This window comes from Anomalospiza imberbis, chromosome 19 (genome assembly GCF_031753505.1).
Source record: "Anomalospiza imberbis isolate Cuckoo-Finch-1a 21T00152 chromosome 19, ASM3175350v1, whole genome shotgun sequence".
Taxonomy (NCBI): domain Eukaryota; kingdom Metazoa; phylum Chordata; class Aves; order Passeriformes; family Viduidae; genus Anomalospiza; species Anomalospiza imberbis.
The window spans coordinates 6600444-6617837 of NC_089699.1; the positions used below are offsets into that span (position 1 = coordinate 6600444).

The 17394-nt window shown below is 50.9% G+C and overlaps 1 protein-coding gene and 1 long non-coding RNA gene across 2 annotated transcripts; both read left to right on the forward strand.

Moving 5' to 3' along the window:
* Positions 1–355: 355 nt before the first annotated feature.
* LOC137485316 (maestro heat-like repeat-containing protein family member 7) lies at positions 356–5015 on the forward strand. Its single transcript, XM_068209790.1, has 11 exons — positions 356–668; positions 1131–1210; positions 1393–1515; positions 1653–1732; positions 1818–1938; positions 2624–2713; positions 3060–3164; positions 3378–3543; positions 4013–4107; positions 4489–4638; positions 4833–5015. The coding sequence occupies exons 1-11, from the start codon at positions 545–547 to the stop codon at positions 4998–5000; spliced, it is 1302 nt and encodes a 433-aa protein (XP_068065891.1). The 5' UTR covers positions 356–544; the 3' UTR covers positions 5001–5015.
* A 2482-nt stretch (positions 5016–7497) lies between these two features.
* On the forward strand, positions 7498–7966 carry LOC137485333 (uncharacterized). The gene is made up of 2 exons (XR_011005283.1): positions 7498–7702; positions 7780–7966. It is a non-coding gene; the product is annotated as an uncharacterized lncRNA (long non-coding RNA).
* Positions 7967–17394: the final 9428 nt, after the last annotated feature.

Here is a 17394-nt window from a genome sequence, read left to right on the forward strand (position 1 = left end):
TTAGAGCTTTAGCCTGGTGGTTGCCATCCTCCCCCATCACTCCTGCAGGGGTTGGGCTCTGCAGTACCCTGCAAGGGAAGGCATGGCAGAATGTCTGAACATGGGGCTCTGGGATGCACTGCAGGGCACCAGGGATGTCCCGTGGGAACATGGGGGTAAAGTGGCACCTGGAGGCACCCTGAGAGCACCCAGGTGCCCAGGGCTATGCCAGCCTGTGCCCTGGGGGATACCCAGCCCTTCCCTGTCTGGGTGGGCCACTGGGACCTGTTGCTGGAGGCAGGTCCCATGTCAACAAGCACTGGGACTAGAAGCAGGTGCTGTGTCACAGTGGGGCTCTTTGTGACGCCCCTCTGCAGCACGTGTGGTCAGCATGGCTGCTGCCCACAGTGCATGGTGACAGGCAGGAGCCTGGAAGTGACACGGAGCCCCCGAGTGCAGCCCATGTCTTGCCCCACCACCCCTGGCAGCCCTGTGGGGCTGAAGTGTTTTGCCAAAGCTTCCCACGACACCAGCCCAAGATCCCCCATACTGCCTATCCCACAGGATGGAGAAGACACCCCTTGCCACCCCCAGGGAGGCCTGGGAGGAGGACAGCTCTTCCCAGGGGAGCAACTTTTCACAGATTGTCTCCTTCTATGACACAACCACGATGCAGCCACTGCAGCTTGGTGAGCGAGGGGCCCCGTGGGGCTGGGCAGGGCTGGGGCCCAGCAGCACACCCTGCACGATGCCAGGGTCATGTTTTCCTGGCACAATGGCAGCAGCAGTCCTGGGGATGTCACCAGTCCAGGCAGGATGTCACCTGAATGCCAGGGTGGCTTGGGGCTGGATGCCAGCCCCAGCAGAGCCTCTCCCGAGAAAAAAAAAACAGAGCAGAGGGGCTCCAGGGCATGGGCAGTGAGAAGCAGTGGGACTCTGGACCTTTCCTGCCCATATCCCAGTGTGTTCCTTCCTGGGGCTTTCCCAGCTCCAGCAGAGCAGCTCCTCTGCCCGTCACCTCCAGCCACCAGCTGCTCAGGGAAAAGGCTGTGCCAGGGGTGTGGGCACAGGGCTGGCTGCAGGGTAGGTGCCCTTGGCTCTGTCCTGTGCCCAGAGCCTCTACAGCCCCTCCTGCTCTTCCTCTCTGGCAGATGCCAGCTGGTTGCCTGTATACAAAGAATCAGAGGACGCTGTGGATTTCATCCTGGCCTTTGTCAGCAGCCTTGACAAGGTAACGGTGGCAGGCTGGACAGTGGCTGTGCTGGCATTTGCTGCCAGGGGCCCACCACTGCTGGGCTGTGCAGTGGTGCTGGCTGGGCAGAGCTGCCTTTCTCACAGGGCACTGCACTCCCAGTGCTCCAGTCCCACTGGCTGTGTCCATCCTCCCACACTCCCTGTTTGTGTCTCTGCCAGGACACCCACAAGTTCACATTTCTGAAGAGCACCTACGTCATGTGCAAAACTGCCTTGAAACATGGCTTGACCCAGGGCCTGGATTTATTCTGCGAAACATGTAAAGTAGTAGAGAATATCAAGGTGAGGGGCTGGGCACATCCCATCTGGTGTTCTGGGGATGGGCACAAGCACCCCTGGCACTGGCACCCTGTGTGGACAGTGCTTGGGTGGGTCAGGGACTGGGTGCTGCCAGGTCCCATCCTGGTTGTGCTCTGCAGGACCTCCTGGAAAAGGAGCCAAGGGACTGGCTGTCCTCACAGATCCGGTATCTCGCCATGATTACCATCGAAGAATTAAGGTGGGCCCCTGCCCCAGAGCTCTGAGGCCACCTGCACGAGGCCTCCCAGCACCAGTGTCCAACTGGCCCTCCTCTGTCCTTGCAGCTTGGTAGAGAATGTGCTGGAGGGCAAAACCAAAAGCCTCCTCTCTTCATGTTTCTCAAGTGTCCTCTTGCTTCCCTCAGAAAGGGAAATGCCACACCAGAGCACTTCCCTCTACATCAAGGTGAGTGCTGGCTGAGCTCCGGGAGCCTCCAGTCCCTCTGGGCTGCTTCCTGCTCACCCTGTGCTGCCCCATGACCAGAGATCTGAGGCAGGCTGAGGTCTTGCTGTTGCTTTCCCACCCTGGTGGCTCTGTCCCCTTCCCATGAGCCTGGCTGCTCTGTCCCCAGCACTTTGTATATCCCTGTGTCTCTCCTGGGCAGTTCAGGTGTCCTCCTCAGGCACTGAGAGTTCAGATCAGTCTCCTGGGTGTGGGGGAAAGAACAGCAGAATGACAGGCTGTCACCACAGGCCCCCAGCCTGTAATAATTAACATTGACAGGTAATAATTAGCATTGACTCCATGATTCCAGAAGGCTGATCAATCACTTTATTCTCCTATATTTATTAAGAAACCCATCGCCCTTACCAACAGTCACGATACAGGTGGACCCAATTGGTCCTGCCATCCAAACCCCATCACCAGTGACCAATTAAGAAACCAGCCTTTGGTAAAAAAATAATCTCCATAACACATTCCACATGTTCACAACAACAGGAGCAGCGAGTGAAGATAAGAATTGTTTCTCATTCTTTTCTCTGATCTTCTCACAGCCTTCCCCAGGACAATGCCTGGGACAGTCTGTGCCTGCTCTCTGTGGCCAGAGAGCTGCTGCCACAACAGGCACTGTTCTCTGTTGTGTCTGCAGACCCTGAAAGCCATGGACACAATGCTGAGGACAGTGGTGCTCAGCTTTCCTGCCTCCAGCGTCAGCAAGGAGCTGCAGGACATTTTTGAGGTGTGGCACAAGCAGAGTGGGGGTCCTGGGGCTGTTCCTCACCCTGGAGGGGAGGAGTTGCCCAGTCCAGTGCAGAGCATGGTGTGGGGAGGGTGTTCACCTCCTGTGAGGAAGGAGGGGCTGGCATCAGACTCCTCTGAAGCACAGTGGCTGCAGAAGGTGGCACCTGCCTGGCCAAAAAGTTGTCCTGGGACCTTTGTCCAGGCTTGTGAGGGACCCCAGGGACAGGCACCCCACTGCAGGCTTTGTGTGAGGTTAGAGGAAGCCGTGAGGGATGGTACAAGTCTGGTCCAGGAGTAGAGCTGTGTTTGCTCTTGGTGCTCACCAGCGGCTTCTCTCACCCCAGTTGCTGCTGGACTACACCAGATCCGAGAGAGAAGTTGTGAGGGAGAGGGCTGTGGGGAGGATTTGTGTCCTGACCAGTTTGTTGTCCAGCTATTCCACTCTGAAGGTAAGGACCACACACCCTCCAGCCAGCCCATGCCCCCCTCCCTGCCACTTGCCATGCCAGGGCTGCTGCCCAGCTGCTTGCTCCAAGAGATGGGGCCACGGAGCCCTGCAAAGCCTGGATTCACCAGGAATCCAGCCCTGGGCACACTCTTGGGTACACGTTCAGCACCAACATCCTTCTCTTAGCCCTTCTTCTCATGCCTCCCTCATCCAGCCCTCTGTCAACTTTGGAAGAGACAGTTCTGGACCTGTGTGCCCTGAAGACATCTCAGTCCCAGCCATGGGAAGGCTGGTGGGACGTCTCATTCTTTTCCGATATTCCAAGGAACAAACAAGATATACAGCTTTCCATGCTCTCTCTTCCCTCGCTGAATTCCTCTGTAAGTAAAAAAGCAAGAGCAGCTGTGGCCTGCATCCCTGTGCACACAGACCTCTCTTTACAGACCTGCTTCCTGACCTCCTCTGCCCCTCCCAGCTGCTGCCCATAGCATCCCAGCTGTCACTTTGCTGTGCAAGCTGAGTGCTCACCTCCAGTCCAGGACCTGTTTGTTACTGCTCTCCTTCCCCGCTTCCTTTCAGGATCTTGAACCCCACTGGTTTGTGCCCTCCACAGCCAAAGCCCAGTTGACTCCCAGGTCCCAAAGCCCAGTCTTCCCCGTTAGAGAGGAGCAAATCCACCACCCTGGCTGGTGCCTCTTGCCTATAGCAAGAAGCTCTTCCTGATGGCCCCCAGAAATCTTGACTGATTCTGTCCTGCTGTCTTGCAAGCAGATCTCAGGGTGGTTTGATGACCTTGCTGGCAAAGCAGCTTTGTCCTACTGACTCTTCTGTGTTCACCCTGCTGTTTAGACAAGTCAAGGCCAAGGGATGGGTCAGACGAGTTCTGTTGGGAAGCTGTGAGCACCTCCTCGCTGTGTTACCTGAGCATTGCAGAGTGTACCCAGGTAACAATCCCCCTCCTTGCTGGGACTCCTGTCCATGGCATCAGCAGTGCACTTGTGTGAGCAAAGGGGCCCAGAATCAGTGGGGCCGGTGGGGCCTCACTGCCCTGGCAAGAAAGTTCCTGCCATCCCTGAGCAGGGACAACACATGGGCTGCACTCTGGTGTCCTGGCAGCAGCTCCAGCCCTCCTGGCCCCCAGCAAGCCCCTAGTTCTCTGTAGGGCCTCCTCCCTGACATGGAGGGCCCTCTCTCCTCACCCTCTCCCATGCAGGGACTGCAGGCACTGCTGCCAGCTTTCCTGTGGGGTGTCAGAGGTGGAACCTCTGCCAGCCAAGCAGCACCATCAGGGCACTCAGTGGCACGTGTCTTCCTTCCTGCCGTAGACCTTTGGAAAATACCTCCACTCTAGTGAGAGGACAGATGTCATCCTCGAGGCTGTCAAGGCGATGAGAGATGCCAGCATCCTTGACAAGGAGGTGCCCAGCAGCATGCTGGATGTGGTCATGAAAGACCCAGACTTCTGGCTGACAGATGTAAGTGCCCTGGGGCTGGATTGCCCTGATCTTCAGCCCTGTCAGGCCTTGTTCCTCCCTCGATCCCTTCCTCACAAATCCAGGTGTCTTGGGCACCTGAAGCCATCCAAAGGTGGCAGAGAGGAATGGCAAGGACAACTGAGGACATGGCTGCACTCCAGTGGCAGTGCCATCCTCACCTGTATCCTTTCCAGGTGCCCAAGATAGTGAACTGCATTCTTGAGAACCTGCTATGCATCACCACAGAGTCAGGCCGTCTGAAAGTGCAGTCACTGTTTCTCCTCATGGCCAGCGAGTACTCCTCAGCAGTGATCATCAGCCTGTGCAAGATAGCTCTCCAGGGAGACAGGTACTGGCCCTGACAATCTGAGGGGCTTGCTCCATGTGGAGAGAGGGACCCTGAGACTCTGTGGCTGCCAGATCCAAGGAATGCTGCAGGACATCCCACGGAGCCAGGCTCCCCATCTCACAAACCTTTCCAGCTCTCTGGCACACCGGCCGGGCTCGCAGCAGCCAAAACCAGCCAAACCACTTCAGAGCCAGCTTGGAGCTCCCAGCCCCACAGAGAACTCCCCCTCAGCCCTGACCTGCCTCCTGCAGGGCCCCTGGGGACCCCAAGAATGGGCTCTGCTCTGTGCGGCTGGTCCTGGCCATGGCGCTGTGGCTGAGGCAGGCCCCTGGCTTCCAGCACTTTCCAGGAGCTGTGCGACATTCTGTCCTCCACGCCTGCCATTTTGGACAAGGTCCTAACCGAGTTTGCTACCTTGCTGCGGAACCAGTGGTGCAGCCCTCCCAGAGAAGGCACCCACACCTCTCACAGAGCTGTGAGTTACCAGAAAAGGCCCCAGCCCCTTTCTGTGAGCCCTCTGGCAGCATCTCATGGCTGTTTGTTCCTCCAGCCATCCTTGGGGCAGATTGACTTGGAGGAGTTGGGTGACGAGCCCGACATGTGGGGCGATCAGGGGCGTCCCGATGTGATGATGGCCTTCCTGCTGCTGGAAGTCCTCGTTGGGCTGTCAGAGAGAATTGAAGTGGTGAGCAGGGTGGTATTGGGGCAGCCAGGGCCTGGGGCTGAGTGCAAGGCAGTGGCTTGGCCTGGGCTGGGAGTCAGGATGTGGGCTGACTGCTCCAAAAACCATCCCTGCCATGGTGGGGCCCGGGGTGGCTGCCCTGGGAGGTCTCCAGACCTTTCAAGAAATGGAAACTCTCTTCTTCATAAAGTCAATAAAATTTGAAGCCTTCCTGCCAAGCATGATGAAGATACTGGAAGTTGGCAGTGAAGATGAGAAGCTGAAGATCATCGAGGTCTTCCGAAATGTACTGGGTCAGCTGAAAAAGTCAAAGGCCAGCTCCGTCGCTGTGGCACTGGTGGGGAAGATCCTGCCCCTCTTTGACTCGGTGAGGCTGATGTGGGAGCCCGAGCCCTGCAGACAGGCACTGCCCCTCATGAAAGCAGCACTTGGAGCAGGCTCAGCCCTCCAGGAATGGGTTCTGGGCTTTGCAGCCCAACGCTGCTTGTGCCCGCTCTGGAATGTGACCCCGGAGCACGGCCCTCGGCGCAGGCACGGGCAGGGAGCTGCTGCTGCTTCAGGGCTCGCCTTTCCTCCCTCCTCGCAGGAGCACGGCCGGCTGCGAGAGCTCTCCCTCTGGCTCCTCAGAGACCTGCTGAGGTGCGTGGTGAGTAGGGATGAGAAGAAGATGAGGAGGCAGATGCAGGGTGCACTGATCCCGCTCCTCTTCCGTGTGAACGACCAGCTCCCTAGCGTGGCCAAGGTATGGATTTGGAGGTTGAGCAATGATACGGGGGGATTGACACTTCCCAGGTGTTCTGGGCACTGGGGCAAGGGCTGCTCACATTGGGCAGGATTCCCCCAGTGCAGCCCCTGGGAAGAGGAAGCAGCACAAGCAGGGGTGGACAAGGTGGCTCAGCCATTTTCAACACCTGTCCTGCCTGCTCCAGCAGGGCTTGGCAGCAGCCTGTGGCCACTGAGGCAGCACCCAAGGCCTGAACATGTGAGCTCCAGAAGCCCAGAGGTTTCTCAGCTTCCCCACAAGTGTCAGGGGCCAGGGCTTCAAGCCTCAGTCAGTCACCCAGGGCTGGCCCCAAGACTCCAAGACATTCGGGTTAGGACAAGTCACAGCTTCCTAAGGGTGGGATCACCGCAGGAATAAAGCCAAGAGGTCTCTTTCCCCAGGCCTTGTGCCACCTCTGAGCTAATGCTGTTCTGCAGGCTTCCAGGGAAGCCCTTTTTGCTGCTGCAGAGCTTTTCAACTGGAAGCAGCTCAAGCACCTGCTGCAGAAAGAGCGGATGTGGGAGCTTGGAGAATGCTTGGTAAGGACAAGCCACAGGGCCCAGGCTGGGTGAGGGCTGTCCCTGCCCTGTGTCTGTCCCCATGAGAGCCCAGGGGAGCAGAGGCTGCTCCAAGTGCTGCTGGCAGGGCTGGGCAGGACCTGGAGGATCTTGTTCCTGTCCTCGAGAACAGAGCCCCAGAGGCTCCTCTCCAGGCCCCTCTTGCCTTGCTGTGTCCAGCAGGAGGGAGGGCTCAGCAATGAGGGATGCTGGCAGGAGGGACCGCTCCAGCCAGCTGGGGGACTCTGTGACAAGCCTGGAGACATCCCTGGTGCTCCCTGCAGCTAATGAGGAGGAGGAACAGGGCTGAAGAGTTCATGCATCAGAGCCTGCCCTACCTGAGGGACCCTCAGTCCTCGGTGCGCCTGGCGGCCGTCAGGTTCATCAGTGAGTCACAGCCCCTGGCCCCTTTTGGGCCAACCTGGCCACCTCCCTGTACTGCACTGGCAGCAGCCCTGTGGCTACCCCAACCACCCCGTGCAGAGCCTCAGCCTCCCTCTGCCCCCTGCCACAAGCTGGGCTTGGTGGCCACCTTGCCCAGTCCCCTGCTGGTGGCCCCAGGGTCAACCCTGTGGAAGGGGAGGATGGCAGGGCTGGGGCTCAGCCTGCTGGGAGCACACTGGGAGCAGGGTATGACAGAGCTCTGTGCCCAGGGTGCGCCGCGAGGCACTTGAGGGAGCAGGATTTGGAGACTCAGGCTCACATCCTCAGCGGTGAGTGGTCTGTGGGGAATCCGGGGCGGCTGTGCAGACACGCGGCTTCATCTTGGCTCTGTTTCTTTGGGTCACAGCCCTTCAGCCCTTAGAGAGAGACAGGGATATCTCAATCAGCTCCATGGCAGCCCACACTGGCTTGATCCTGAGAGCTCCAAGGGTGCAGAGAAGATCATGGATCATTCTACAAATGCTGTGCTGCTGGTGCCGGTGAGCTCGGCAGAGCTGCAGCTTTCTGTGGATTAATAAAGGTGGAGAAACACATCCAAGCCCTTGGTATCCTTCAGCTGTGTAGTGCCCTGAGTGTGCTGAGCAGACTGTGTCCATCTTGGCCTGCCCCAAGGAGGAGGCAGTGGGAGGCTTCCTCCTCACACCCCTGCCATCTCAAAATGTCCCACTTGGCCCCAAAATTGCAGGCACAGGGCCCCAGATTTTGTGCAGAGGGTCTCAAATTGCATCCCTGGTACCCCAGAATGTTCCCGCGGACCTTGAACTGTATCTGCAGAGCCCCACAGTGTCCTTGGCAGACTCCAAATTCCATTCCATGTATTTCAGAATGCCCCACTGAGTCCTGGAGTGCAGCTGTGGGGCCCCAAACGGTCTCTGGCAGCCCCACTAGGTATGGAATCAGGAGGGAATGCTCAGCCCTGGGTGGACCTCAGGGGATCCCTGAGCTCCCTGGGGAGTGCCAGGGGCTTGAAGCTGGAAAGGAGTGAAGCACTCTGTTTTAAATGTGCCATCTCTCTGTTTTCCACCAAAACAAGCCTCATCCACACGCTCTGAGGAAAGCCTCCAGCTCCCCACCACACATTCCGAATGATGAGCAGGTGATGCCATCCCCAGGCGCTGGGAAAAACAGCAGAGGAGAAGAAGAGTGAGAAGGGATGGGCAGCCGGGGGAGGAACCAGCGTACCCCTGCCCTGGTTTTGTTCAGAGGGGCAGAACATGTGCAGGCTGCGGGGTCTGGGGTCTTTTCAGCAGTGCTGCTGTTACCAAAAACCTCCCAAATCGTCAGGATAAAGACTCCCTCTAATGCTGTCTGAGCGTTAGAGAGTAAGGCATTGTTTTATTTTTGGCCAACAGGGGTGGCTGACAAGTTCTGGCCTCTGCACTGATGCCAATACAGAACTTTTCTACTTATTTATACATTTTTAATAAACAAATAATTCCATGTATTGGTTCTAAGTCACATCATTCACTTAATTAATTTGTATTCTATCCTCTGCTGGTTATTGATTTCTCACTCTTCATGCCACTTTCCAACACCTGTTTTCATCCTTTTATCCTCTTTTTCTTGGATGGGGACTCTCCAGCTTTCGAGGCCTTCATCTCCTCTGTATCTTCTAGTTGGTTGTTTTTCCTTGCTGTGCCTCAGCTGTCCTGTAAGTAGTGGAGTTGTCACGTATTGTAAATGCAGGTGAACCCAGTGGGAAGAAATGCTGATATCCAACTCCAGTTCAGAAGGCTGAATGATTTCTTTATTATAACTATGCTATAATACATTAATATACTATTTAAAGAAAGATACTAAAACTACACAGCTACTTGTTCTAACTACCATATCTAACTCACTCACAACTATGCTATAATACATATTATAACTATGCTATAATATATTATAACTATGCTATAATAAATATGCTATAATATATTATAACTATGCTATAATACATTCATATACTATATAAAGAAAGATACTAAAACTACACAGCTACTTGTTCTAACTACCATATCTAACTCACTCACAACTCGTGATCCTCTCTGAGAGTCCAGAGTCCAGGACTGGATTGGCCATCAGCTCAAACAATCTTCACCTGAATCCAACCAAGCAATCACCCCAGGTAAACAATTCTCCAAACACATTCCACACGGGAAAAACAAGGAGCAGAAATAGAAATTTTCTCTTTCTTTCTCTCTGTGCACCTCTATGAAAAATCCTGAGAGAGAGAGAGAGAAGAATGTGCTTGCCACAGTCACGCTTTGTCACTTAATATTAAATCTGACTTTAGCTCATAGCCTTGCCAGTGGTTTTTCAGGTGATCTCAAATCTCTCGTTCATAGCACCCAGGTGAGGGGCAGCACCGTGGGGCAGCTGCTCGGCGGTGTCAGGGGACCCCTCTGCTCCCGGCTGCTCAGCTCAGGGGTCCCTGGCAGGTCCCCAGCCCCGCGCCCTGCCCTGTCCCCGGTGTCCCTCTCCTGCAGAGCAGGATGGCCATCAAGTGGCTGGTGCTGGGACTGGCACAGGAGCTTTTTATCCCGAGCTGCTCCAGGAGAGCATGCAACATCCCAGACCTGCTCTGTAGGGAGTGGCAGGAGAGCAAAGGGCTGCTTCTACCCCGATCACTGGGCCAAACTCTGATCAGTAGCTGAGGGTTCCTCTGGATTTTCGTCTCCTGTGCTTGGCCGTTGTGAATAAGTCTATGCTATTAATGAAAACTTAATGATCTGAAACTATCTGCTGTTGACAAAATGTGGTTTATAATTGCACAGGAATTCAAGTAGCATGGCTAAAATAATGCTAAAAGGGCAAACCCTAAAGAGTTTACTCACCCCCAGAATGAATTAAGATTTTGTAACTGAACTTGTCCTTTTGATTAATAACAAACTTGGTGAGTTTTCGCTTCATAGAGTTGATTACTTCAGATATTTTTGTAAATCAATCCACTACAAATATTCTATGGAATTTTGGTCTATACGTTGCAGCTACAATGGCTTGGGAGATGCTGCCTGACTTTGGGAAGGAGCTGGAGCAGCCCTGATGGCTTGGGGTGGAGAAAAATAGTAGGGGGAGGGTTTTAAAGTGAGTTTCTAGAGATGGTTGAAGTCCAAAGCCACAGCTTTGCTCCTGCTTTGCCTGAATTAGGTGTTTGGACCTGGGACATGAGCATGTTCTGATTCTTAGGCTCTGGGCTGTCTCTATAAAGAATAGAAATGGTCCTGTCTGAGGACTTGGTCAGCAGCTCTGACGTTTCAGGGCTGGGAGGTTTTATTTTAGTCTTTCAGTCCTTGTTTCTCAGCTTTGGAAATGTTGCTGCTTCTGTTTCCATTAAAGAAACTGCTCTTGTGACAAAAGCATTGTGAAGGTCACTTGGTCCCTGGGAAGGAAAACACAAGCTTTGCTTTTCATTTCTCTAAAACAATCAATTTACAGACTCTCTCTGGGAATGTCAGGCATTGTACAGACACCCTAGGCTCTTGATGAAAGTTGATGTTGTTTTTTATGAGTTATATTCTCTTACTCTGCAGGAAACAGGCATTTGTCTATTTAATTTTGTTCTAGAAAAAAACAAATAAGTGAGAAAAGAGAAACAGTGGAATGTGGGTCCTGTTTTTTCTCTGCTAGATGGACTTACCTGCTTTGCTTTTTCTTTTCCTGTTGTCACCTCATGTTGTCAATCACCAGGGCAAATCTGACAGGTGAGTGAAGTGAGTAAAAAAAAAACAATTTACTCACTTGGTGAGTAAATTATTCCCGTGGGCTGCTGGGGGTGAGGGTACCCAAAAGCTGCAGACAGCCACGGGCATTCTGCTGGTCCTGCAGGAGAGTCTGCTCCACACTGGTGACAAGGACACCTTCTCGTGCTGATCTGGGCTCAGAAGAAGCATTGTTTCCTGCCAGGATGAGAAACACAGACCCACAGGCTGCGATGCTTGGGCTCTGAAGGCACTGCAAGGCTGCAGATGGTCCTAATTTGCTATGATTTTGAAATATGTGGATTTATTCTCTTGCCAGCCCCTGGGAATATGCATGTCCTGACTCTCTGCCCAAGGCTCTGTGACCAATAAATGATCTGTGTGAGGTGGCAGAACACCAGGCATGCATTTGGCAGGCAAGGAGTGCCCAGCAGCTCTGCCATGGCTCCTCTGCCACTCAGGGAACCTCATTCTCTGTGCCAGCTGTGACACAGGGCCCAGCCATTCCAGTGGACACATGCCTGGACACAGAGCTGTGCACTGAGTTTGCTCCAGTTTATTGTTTTCTGTGAGAAAAGAGACCACATTTTAATCTTTAAAAAAACCCCAAACCAAATCCCACGCTAATGGAGCTTGATGCTTTGCCCTCCAGGCTTCTCCAGGCTTGCAGGAAAGCAGCTGTCAGAGAGCAACACTAAAAAATAACCTGCAAGTGGGAGCAAACACAGAGTTCTCCAAAGATCTCCTGTACACCTGCTGCTAGGGATGCTTCACCCTGGAGTGACTCTAAATTGGACACAGATGGATTTGATGGGTGGACTGTAAGATTTTTGCTCTGGAGGCAAAAAACTCTTGACATATTTAAAAAACTCTAGACATAGGAAATAGACCTATTATTTCAACTATTGTCTGTGGTGGTGACTGTGGCTGTGTGTCACTGACCCTGACCTGAGTTCATTTGCATCAGCTCTGCCAAAAATTGATAAAGATAAGTGGTGTCATTTCCAACTTTATAAGGTAACAAGCAAAGGAAGTAATTGTTCTTGTACGTGTGGGCTCTTGTAATAGCTCTTAAAGCAGGTGTGGGAACTTCATAGCTGCAAAAGCTTCAGGAGGGGGTTCCCAGTGCTGATGGCAACCTGTGATGTGACCTTTACTGATGGCTGAGTGTAAACTGCACATCCTTCCCCTCCAGCAGTGGGACCTGCAGCTTTGTCCTTCTGCACCTCCCTGGGCTCACCTGCCTGCTCTTCGAAGCAGTTTTGAAAACACAAAGATAGGGAAGGCCAGTTTGAATCCCAAGGGTCTTTAATTACCCTGGCACAATGGATCCCACCTGGGTGGCAGTGCCAGATCCTTCAGGGTGCTGGAGCCTGTGCCTCACTGGCCCGTGCTGTTCACAGAGGTCTTTTGGCTCAGCTGGAGCAGGGAGCTGATTTGAAACCTAAAATATGAAATGGGACTGGAAATTCCTGTGACCTGCACAGCAGGACTGTGTGCAGCTCCCAGCAGCATCCTGTTGAGCACAGGGAGAAAGGTCCCAGTCATTGATCCATTTTCCCAGAGGGAAGCTGGTGACAGATGTGACACAATCCTGAGATCCTCTGTAGCCCACCAATGAGGCAATTAAAGATCCCCAATATTTTCCAAAGCACTTGTCATGTCTCTTGTCTGCCTGATAAGCTGGGATCTGTTGGTGGAGCTCTTTCCAGGGCTTTGTGGAGCAGCCCCATCTCCACTGCCCTCCCTCTGTGGTTGGTTGCAAGTGACAGCCCCAAGCTCAGCCTCTCTCTGTGTGACAGTGACACATGGGCTCATACCAGGCCTGGACCCCTCTGGGGATCTGGCACATGCAGGGTTTTGAAATTTTCCTGCTCTGCTGTAATTACAACTGGAATTCTGGGGCAGAGATGCCCACATTGGAGATTGCTTTTAGAAGGCAACCCTTCAGATTTAAAAAACTTCAGTGCATGTGCTGTTAGGGTCGTTAATGAGTTTTTCTCTTAGAGCAGGAGCTTGTTTTAACATAGTTAAATGCATAACTAAACATTGTTTTAAAATAGTAAACAAAACACTTGAAGAAGTTGTTTTTGGAGGATATATCGATTCTGCAGCAGGATGGTAATTGTAGATTATTTTGTACTCACTGAAAATAAACATCCTTGTAGAGCTTTTGTCTGCCTATAAGTCAGCACAATAGAAGGAAATGGAAGTTTAAGAAGTGTGAGTTAAATGGCTGCAGATTGAGGAGACCAGGTGAATACCCTAAACACGTATGAGAGAAACCTGAAACTCAGCTCTGGATGGACAGCAGTGACTTCTCCCTCGGCTGTCCTTGGTGCTTCATCCTGCACTATAACCTCTTCCCTTCATTCCTCTTATCTGTGGGCTCAGGCTCTGGGAGCAGATCCAACCATGGAACTTTTACCCCAGTTTCTCTTCCTGGAGCTGCAGTAGTGGAAGAGTGAAAGGTCCAGGCTTTTTATGGGAAATCAGCCTAATTCCTGACATAATAGAGCAAAAGGAAAGCATCCCTTAAAGATTCAGGGAGCTGCATTCTCACTTGCTATTTTAAGATCTTATTACATCATGTCAAAAATGTTTTCTCACTATTTCATGTCAACATGTTTGATTTCTCTCTGCTTTTATTATTTTAACATTAATGGCATCAACAAGATGTGTTCATGCTGAGGTTATGTCATCTATCTATATCTATCTATCTATCTATCTATCTATCTATCTAATCTATTCCACGGGTTTCCTATTTCATTGCTAGAAAACAATCATCTTCCTCAGCAGGGACCAGAGCTCTCCCAGGTGAAGCTACATGCCTGAAAACAGGTACTGAACATTTTGGACTTGATGGGGTTTTTTTGGCTGCTCGATTTTTTTTTTCTCCCCCAGTCCAGGGAAATTTAAAATTTTAAATTAAATTTTTATAAATTTTAAAATTTATCATTTTAAAGTTATATTTTTTAATAAAAATTGAAATCTTTAAGCAAAAGAAAACAATGATATTTCTTTGTTGCAAGGGCCAGTTTGAGCTGTTGCAGAACAGTTCTGTGGCCATCTACAGTCAGATGTAACTTGCTCGAGAGCCATGCTGATGGCTGAGACTCAGTGCTTTTCATCCTGGGAGCTTTAATTCTTTGCAGCTGTGCTCCAGTTTGTGGTGCTCACCTCTGGATTGGTTCTCAGCAATTGCAAAGGGATGATTTCCTGATCACCTGAAGCAGTGCTTGGTGCCACCGTCCATCCCTCCAGGTCTTCACAAGCTTGGTTACCCTTGCAAGGGACAGTAGGTCACAGACTGGTGAGAAAAAGTGGTATTATTCCTGGTGGAGTAGGGGAGTATTTTAGCATGAAAAGGATAAGAATGTCTTGTTATGAAATTATTTCTTAGATCTTTCCTTCCTTGGAGCATCTGTGTAAAAGCAGATCTTGTTTGGGAATGTGTGCAGCAAGTCAGAGTTGTGCAAATGGAAGGGATGGTGTAAATAAACCCTGAGGAGAACTGAGCATGGTCTGATAGAAAAACTCATAACCTTTCTGGGAATTAATCTAGAGGAACTGTGGGGTGTGAGGTCCCGATGCAGCTCCTGACTGAATGTCTCTTGCCAGTGTTTTGCTGCAATTTTGTGTTACAAGTTTCAGTGATTTGGATTTGCACTAGCGTTGTGTTGAAATAAATGTACTCTGCATGTGATTTGGATGTTTCACAAATATTTTTAATTTAACAATTATTTTTACATATGTTTATGGATGGAAAAATCCAAACCCCATTCTGTTCCATCCATAATCTTTTAGAAACTCAGAGCTGTTTGGATTCAACACCTGCTGCCTTGACTGTTTCAGCCACTTTGCCTCATGCTCTCCTGAGCAGAAAAAGGAACCAAGTTAAAACTTCAGGCCCTCTTATACTTCTGTATATTTCAGAGGCAGAGAACATCTTGACACTTGTGGAGGGCAAACCAGCTCTGCTGGCCTGGGCTGGATCCCAACATCCCATCTCTAAGGATGACAGCGACTTGCAAGTAGCTGGTGTTCCCTTGGCATGGACCTGCTGAGCAGGAAGGTGCTGGAGACTCCCTGAGCTGGAGTTCACATCAGAGCCAAAGTGCTGAAGAGCCCTGGTTGCTGCACCTTCCTCCCATGGATCTGTCTAATCCCAGATGTACTGAGAGTTTCTGGGCTGGCACCTTGTCCTGCAGCAAAGAGTCCTTCTCTCAATTGTTTTAAGCACAGACCACAGTGATGGCTTTTGTGAACCCCACTTTCTTGTCCTGCAAGGACAGGGGAGGTGACATTCCTTGTTTCTCAGGGTCATTTACATCTTCATGGCCATCTCTTTCACATCTCTGTTGTCTCCTGTGCCCCTGCAGTCCATATTTCCCACATTGCCCATTTCCCGCATTTGTGTATTTTTCAGATCTAGTTTATATTATTGGAATATGAGTTAATGGCATGTGGATATGCTGTGGCTTTAGTTGTTTTTATCTGTGTTTCCTTCCTAACACTTTCTGATATTTTCACTTTGACAGAACACGAGGAAATGGCCTCAAGCTGTACCAAGGGATGTTTAATTTTGACATCTGAAAGAATTTGACCATTGAAAGGATTGTCAGTCTTTGGGAGGTGGTAGAGTCCCATCCCTGGAGGTGTCCAAGGAATTGCTCTGGGCTTGGTGACAATGTGGGCGTTGGACACAGGTTGGACTCAATGATCCAGGTCTTTTCCAACTGAAATGATTTTGGGATTCCATGATAACTGCAGGTAGCACTGAGCTATTTTTGGCACATGTGCCATTATCCTGATGTCTCTGTCTTGAAGAATTGATTGTGAGTTCAGTGCTGTGGTGGTCAGACACTGAGCTGATTGACCACACTTCCTCAATTCAGTTCCCATAAGGCAAAACTCCCTTCCTGCTTGTGCCTTTATATCTGGATAATTAATTTACTACCATGTTAATAGAAGGAAAAAAACCCAGTAAAGACTGCTGTATTTCTATGTCTATTTCTAAATGGGAACGAAAATGTGAAAGGCTTAATTTTTCCCCCAATTTAGTTTGTACAGTCCCTGCTGGATAAGCAGTCTTGGGGATTAACAAAGCTGTGAGTTGCCAGGGTTGTAGTCCCTGAAGTCATGTTTCTCTCTGAAACAGATCTTTTCTGTGTTGCACAACTGACAAGGCTTCAACTGCAAAATGCTAGCAGTAATGAGAAATATCTGTGGTGCATCAATAAATGAGTATTCTGTGTGACTGGCCTGTAGCCTGCCAGCATCTGGCTGTGCCTCATGGAAGAAAAACATCTTTAGAGAAGACTGAAAGTCAGTGCTGGAGGAAATGGTATGAGTCCTCAGAGAGCACCAGTTACATCAAATGGAGTTGGAAAATTTAATAAAACTCTGCCATAGGGAAGAGTCAGACTTTGGTATGAAAGAGTTAGTTTACAACAACTAGAATTTGTTTGGATAAATAGCTTCAAGTCATCTTTGTGCTGGGTGGGAAAGAGAAGCTGTGCTCACATAAGGAAGTCCTTGGTTGCAAACTGAAAAACCCACTGGTGTTTCAGAAATGATGTTGCTATCTGCAAGATCCTTTTACACCACGAGCTGAAATTGCTCCCTAGCTGGAATGGAGACCTCAACAGCAGTGTGGTCCAGGAGGGAGGGCTGGGGGTGAGCACAGCAGAGAGGGAAACAGAGCTGCAAAGGGAATTTCCTCTTGGTTTTATTGCCTTGCCTCAAGCAGTGGAACCAATGAGCCTTGCTGCAGAGTGTCTGTAGGGGAACTGCACTGCAGAGAACTCACAACTGTCCTGCATTGTTGGGTGCTCCCCACCTGATCCTCCATCTGCAACAGCCACCAAAAGCCTTGGGCTGCAGTGAGGTTAACACCTTCTATCTCCTCAGTGTGCAGGAAATATAATAAAGTCACCAGCCTTCTCCTTCTGGAGAAGGAAAAAGGGTTCAAAATCTCCAGATTCCTGGACAGTAGGGGAGCACAAGACAGGCCCAGTGGTGTCAAGGTGTCAGATGTCAATAGCATTAAACCCCACATATATTTATCCTTTGGAACACCCATATGAAAAGTGAAACACTGGTTGTTCTTTTCCAGCTGGAAGCATTAATCTTATGAAAGTCCCCTGTGTCACAAAACTCTCATGTGAGATAGGAAATAGATGTCATTTCCCTGGTCTCTCTTGCCAGGGCTGAAATAATTTCCTCTGAGAACAACATCCCCATCATGAATCAACCTTGTTATAAATGGCCAAATT

Coding starts and splice junctions, on each gene's coding strand:
- LOC137485316 (XM_068209790.1), top strand. CDS start 545: ATGGAGAAGACACCCCTTGCCACCCCCAGGGAGGCCTGGGAGGAGGAC. Junction 4,108..4,488: donor GCATTGCAGAGTGTACCCAG/GTAACAATCCCC, acceptor TTCCTGCCGTAG/ACCTTTGGAAAATACCTCCA. Junction 4,639..4,832: donor CAGACTTCTGGCTGACAGAT/GTAAGTGCCCTG, acceptor TATCCTTTCCAG/GTGCCCAAGATAGTGAACTG.